This window comes from Coturnix japonica, chromosome 4, assembly GCF_054131305.1.
Source record: "Coturnix japonica strain WE chromosome 4, WE-NBRP24, whole genome shotgun sequence".
Classification (NCBI taxonomy): Eukaryota; Metazoa; Chordata; class Aves; order Galliformes; family Phasianidae; genus Coturnix; species Coturnix japonica.
In genome coordinates, this window is record NC_140666.1 from 385,895 (window position 1) to 391,778 (window position 5,884).

General features: G+C 47.1%; 1 protein-coding gene across 1 annotated transcript; it reads right to left on the minus strand.

Annotated features, from left to right (window-relative positions):
- Positions 1 to 2,707: 2,707 nt before the first annotated feature.
- LOC146760889 (uncharacterized) lies at positions 2,708 to 3,913 on the minus strand. Its single transcript, XM_085547724.1, has one exon. It carries the CDS (start codon positions 3,636 to 3,638, stop codon positions 2,781 to 2,783), a length of 858 nt encoding a protein of 285 aa, XP_085403850.1. The 5' UTR covers positions 3,639 to 3,913; the 3' UTR covers positions 2,708 to 2,780.
- Positions 3,914 to 5,884: the final 1,971 nt, after the last annotated feature.

Below are 5,884 nucleotides of genomic sequence, written 5' to 3' on the forward strand. Positions count from 1 at the left end.
GCAAGGAGTTTAAAGTGGCCTTTAGGGGCGAATTTATGTCAGCCTCTGCACTCTTCCTTGTGTTAAGCATGCCTTCTGTCATGGAAAAATCCAGGCTTGATTTTTTTGATGGATGTATTTCTCAAGCGTATTTAACTCTATTCCTTTCCTCCTTCAGGACTCCAAATAATGTCTTGTGTAATTGCCCTTGCGAGCGAATTTTTGGAAAGAATATTGCATTTGAGCTGTCAGCAATGCAATAATATAATAAGCAAATACAAGGTATGGAATAGGGGTGCATTCACAATATCTAAGTGCGTGTATACATACATGTGAAAACTTGTATGCGTCATATATGTGGTGTGTACATAGGTATAAGTATCTATGTATGTACATGTAAGGAGATTCTTTTACTGCAAGTGGTATTGGTCAGCTGAAATCTGTGAAATAATAAAGTAATCCACATATTGCATGTTGAGAATGAAAGGGAGAAATGTGCATGAGAATACATTGAAAGATCATGTAGCTGTACAGTTAAAGTAAATGTCTCAAAGTTTCAAGAGAAAGTAGGAAAAATACTCTTTACAGCTGTGCACTTTGCAGTTGCTGATCTATGCAAACTGATAAGACTGATAAGCATTTTGGAAAACAGACCAATAGGAAGGGGAAGCTTGTAAAGTCACCTCCCCACACAAAGCAAACAAACAAAAGAAGATAATTCTAGGATGCAGAAATGGGAAGTAATTGCTTTGCTGAGAACCTGAGATACTGCCAAACTCTTCACCTGGTGTGGTTTACTCAGTTTTGGATATCACGCTAAAGAAAGATGTGAACAAACTATAGAGAGCTCACAGAAGAGAATAATCAAAGTGGGAAAGACACACCTGAATGAAGCAATTTCTCAGCATAGAGGGAAGGTGACAGGGTGGGATGTGGTAATGTTTTTCAAATATCCAAGGTGGCTATGTGAGGAAGGAAATAATCAATTTTCGGTATCCAGAGAGTTGTTTGCTAATATGAGTACCGTCATCAGATGCAGAATTGAACTAGGATTTCTTATTTATTTTGTGAATCAACATATGCATGGTCATGTATGCAGCCATTGCTGAATTTGATGGATTTTGTTGGCTCTGCACTACATGCATATGTTGCAGATATCAAAAAGAAAAGTGTATTTTACCAGAATCTATTTCCTTACATTTTCTTGGTGGCTTTTTCTTGTCTTGCTCCCACTCTTGATGCAAGTTCATAATAAAATTAGGCCAACTTGATTCGTTTTTACGCTTGTGGCCTTTTCTTTCTGTAAAGCTGAACTAGATCCACAAAGAGACATCACAGAATTTGGCATCTTTATCCCATCATGTGCTAGGCTGCCTAACTCTAGGTGCAGCATTTGGGAGCTGAGCAGAGGGGCAGGATCACCACCTTTCACTTGCTGGCAGCACTTGCCCTCATGTAGCCCAGGACACCATTCACCTTAGTGGCCAGGGCTCCCTGCTGGTTCTGCCTAGTGTCCAGCAGAACTCTGACTTACTGTCCAGATGGTTGGCACCATCTATGAAAGAGCCTGGTGATTTTTCTCCTCAGTTGCAGAAATTTGCTCTTCCCTTCACTGAGACCCACGGGGATCCTGCCTGAAATGTAACAGTGGCACAGCAGCAGGAAAAAGGGGAGAAAGCATTTGGGGTAGGGAGGCAATGACCACTATGCTGTTGGCAGCACCAACACGATTCTGCATCTCTGTTTCTGCTTGATTTCCATGGTGGAAGTGGACAGCAATGACAGGAGTCCATGGGAGCTGATTTGTGTCCCAGCTGCCACACAGCCCCAGTCTTGCCAGCTCCACCACTGTTGTATTGCTGCTGCTGGCGGGGTGGAGTCTTCCTTGGTGATGGCAGATCCTAGTAGTTACTGGCCTTCCTCTTGGAGGCTCATTGGGTCCCCCCAGATGGGCTGATGCCACAGGGCCCTGCCGTAGGCTCTGCCAGTTCATCACCAGATGATGCGTGATCCACAATGAAGGTGGAATAGATGCAGCTCTTCTGCCATGGTTGGCACCTCATCCCTGTTGAAGCTGGTCGGGCTGCTGAACTGGGCAGAAAGTCTATTACAGGTGTGCTTGCTACGGTGTTTCACTTCATTGAATAATACGAGATTAATTCTCATTTTTCCTGTGTTCCCTTGAACAGCCACAGGAGCCTTGTGCTATTTGGAGTTTTTTTAAAAGCAAATTGAGGTATCACATATGAAGCTGTTCTCCATTTTAAAAAAATCGGGGGATTCAAGTAAAAAAAGATCATGATGTAACTTAAATGTTTCAAAAACCAAGGGTATCACTCAAGGCTATGTGCTGCTATTGGATTGGAGTTTGATTCTTTAGTGTTTCGTGTGTTTTCCTTCCTCTGATGAGTTCCTGCATTACTCACAGTGGGATGGTTTGGGACGGGGTCTGATTTTGTGATGTCATCACGCAGTGTCATCACATGCAATCATAATTGGCCCATCTTCTGCTTATTAGGGTCTTTGTCTCTTTTATTAGTAATATCAGGAGTGCTGATTTACGGTCCTAAATTTCAAAGATGAAATTTAACACCCTCTATCTATAAGGACAGAAATATGGAGAAAGCAGCATGGGTAGCATGGGTAGGAACAGCAGCGCCAGCAGTCTTGTCAATAACACAGAGACTTTTTGTTCTAAGTTTTAAGGGATGTTTATTAGGTATTATAAGCAGCAGGCCGAGAGGCAGATGTTGGGCTCCCGGCCTGCCGGAGCCGTGCTGTGACAGCATTGCGGTGCCGGCCTAGTGCCGCCGCCGGGGCCGCCTCTTGCAGGGCGGCGCAGAGTCCTGGGGGCTGCTGCGGGCCTTCCTCTTCGGGGGGCGCCGGGGCCCCCCAGACGAGCGGTCCCTGCCCTGGGAAGAGGGACCCGCTGTGGCCGCCTGCCCTGGCTCCGTGCTGGGCCCTGCGGTGCTGGTGGAGCGGCCTGGGCCCGAGGCAGGAGGCTCCTGATGGGAGGTGCTGGTGCTGGTGCTGGCTGCAGGACTGTCCTCCCTCCCTCCAGCAGCACGGGTGTCCTGGTGGTCCAGCTGGTGGCGGATGGTGGGGCCGTACAGGGCTGCAGCGATGCCGATGAGCCTTCTGACGAAGGGCACCACGTCACCACTGGTGGTCATCTGCAGCGCCTGCACCAAGGCCTCCTGGTCCAGCCCGTGCTGGCACAGGAAGTTCACGGTGGTGCACTGTGCCACGTAGACTTCCCACCAGTCATCGCTGGACACCTCATGGATCTCTCCCTGCAGCCATCGGAGCAGGGGTCCGAGGTCTTCCGGATGTTGCTGGAAGAAGGCAGCCCAGACCTCGGCTGGGAAGTTGTGCTCAGCTGGGATGAGCACCGGCTCTGCAGGCCCCTGCTCGTCCTGCAGGCCGTCACCTGAGTGCGCTGCGGGCTGCGGGACAGCACACTCCAGGTAATCCTCGTCCGACCTCACCGAGTATCGGATGGTGGCGACTTTGTGCCCGCATATGGCACAACTCGGCTTCTTCTGTGCCCACCAGACGGCACAGCCGTAGCACAGCTGGTGCTGGCAGGGGGTCACGTAAGCCACATCCTCCCGTACTTGCCCACAGATGGGGCAGGTCCAGTCGGATGTCGCATCCATGGCCCGGGCTGTTCGGTGGGCTGGGGAGAGCTGAGGTCGGGAAGCTGCTCCCCTCACAGGTGCTGCAGCAGGCAGAAAGACGGTGTCACCAACTGCAAAAGACAGAGAGAGGCCACGGTCACTCACTGTCCCAGTCTCTCATCAGCAAACCCTCCCGGTCCCTGTTCCCCTCCTGCCACTGCGGGGGCCATGTCCCCACGGGCATAGGCCGGCCTGGGGAGGGGCCCTCAAGAAGCACCCCCAGCTTCTGGCGTCAGGCATTGCCACGCTGCCCACCTGCGCTGCTGCACGCTCCTCTCCTAGATGTCCCAGACGCCTGCAACCAGCAGGGTCGGGGTACAGCTCAAGAGGCTCTGGGACGGCGGCTGAGTGCTGCGCAAGCAACACCCAGATCACGTTCCAGCTCCAAAACTCGCCCTGTCCACACTCCAGTCCTCGCGCACTCGCTCGGTTGGAGGCCAGGCACGAACTGCTGGGCTGGGCTGCTGAGCCCGCATTGGAGCAGCGTGGGCCAAGCAGTCACAATCCATCGCACGGAGATGTCACAGACCAGGGCTTGGCCGTGTTGCTGGGCCTCTCCTTCACTGGGGGACATCACCACCCGTCCCACAGCGACGCCGTCATCCACTGCTTGCTCATCACTATGCGCCAGCCTCACGTGCTGCACGTTTTATTATTCAATAAAATTTCCTGCTTCCCTCTGTCTCTTGATGTTGGTGATCTTGGAGATCTTTTTCGGCCTTTATGAATCTATGATTTTGTGTTACCCACGATCACTCTGATTTAGATGCTGAGGGAAACCTTTGTTAATGAATTTTCACTGCCAGTGTATGGAATCTGTTTTAAGATTTGTTTATCAAGTAGTTTGAAGAAGGTAAAATAAGAAACAATTTTCTATCCAAGTATTTAGTTGGACATATGCTGCTGGTGTAAAGGAAAGTTACATGGTTTTTTATTATGCAAGATTAAAAATATATATTTTTTTTCTGTTTTTTAGTAAAGTGAAGTTTGTATTAGTAAGTGTATAAATTTTATTCCTGTACATAACACTGTGCTTTAGCCATTTTCATAAGCCATCTTGGAGTAGATTTATCTTAGAGTAAAAAAGTTACTTCTTACATCCAGTGTCTTGTTTTTCTGTTTTGGAAGAGATACAAAACAGAAGTCAAATGCACATACATCAAGTTATTAGCACTCAGTGGAGAAAATGTAGTGCATTACCAACAACAGTTCAGCTCTAGCTGATCTCCAGACAAAGGTACTTTATGATTCTTACACCTTCACTTGTATGGAGAGCATATCTACTGTCACAGAATATCGCCCAATTGAATGCTGTACTGGCACTATGTAGAAAATGGCACCCACATAAGTGAATGGATGTTTTGTTACTGCTTTCAAAGTGCTACTGAGTATCAGACTTGCCTTGTGACTTGCATAAGGACTGTCCTATTTGAGTTGTGGCTGAATTGATGCTGTCTCCCAGCAAGTGGTTTTGAGGCTTCTCTCTTTCAGCTAGCTTTGAAGGCTCAGGGGCAGCAATTCCTGGCTGAAGGTGAAAATTCTACTGCAAAAAGATGAACTGTCCCCTCGCTAGTGCTTGCTTGTATTTCTGTTCTATTTGGAGTATAATTTCGTTTTGGGCCTTCTTCCTCCCGTGTCATATGAAAGTTCTATGCTTCTTTTTGGGTATTTTTTATTTAATTCCTGTCCAGAGGGGTATAAAATGCAAGATGAATTAAGCTCCTTGAAGATAGGAACATCTACCTCTTTTCATGTACCATTTTGGGTGAATGTATATAAAATGTCTAAGAAGATGTTTCATTGAGAAGTAATCTGAAACCTATGGACTGAGTGACAACAAGTTTGTTTTCTTTTGACATGAAGGACCACGTCAATTAATGTTTGAAATTTAAATGACCTTGTGAAGGAGAAAAATAAGTACTAGCACTGTCGAAGGACCTCATGGGACTGGTATCTAAACCTTTTTCTACTAAGCACGGTCCTTTTCAGTGGGGAAAAAAATATTAAGAATATTAAGGAGAATTAGAACTGGATTTTCTTTAAGGTCCTTTCCAACCTGAGCCATTCTATGACGCACTGCTTGCTCTCTTCTGAACTAGAAGAACTTTGCCCTTAAACTGATGCAAATGCAGTAGCTGACATAGAAGAACAAGAATGCTCTCTGAGAGTTTTTGTTATGAAATACGTCAAGTTTGGGTACCTTACTAAAAATACATTGTGTTTTG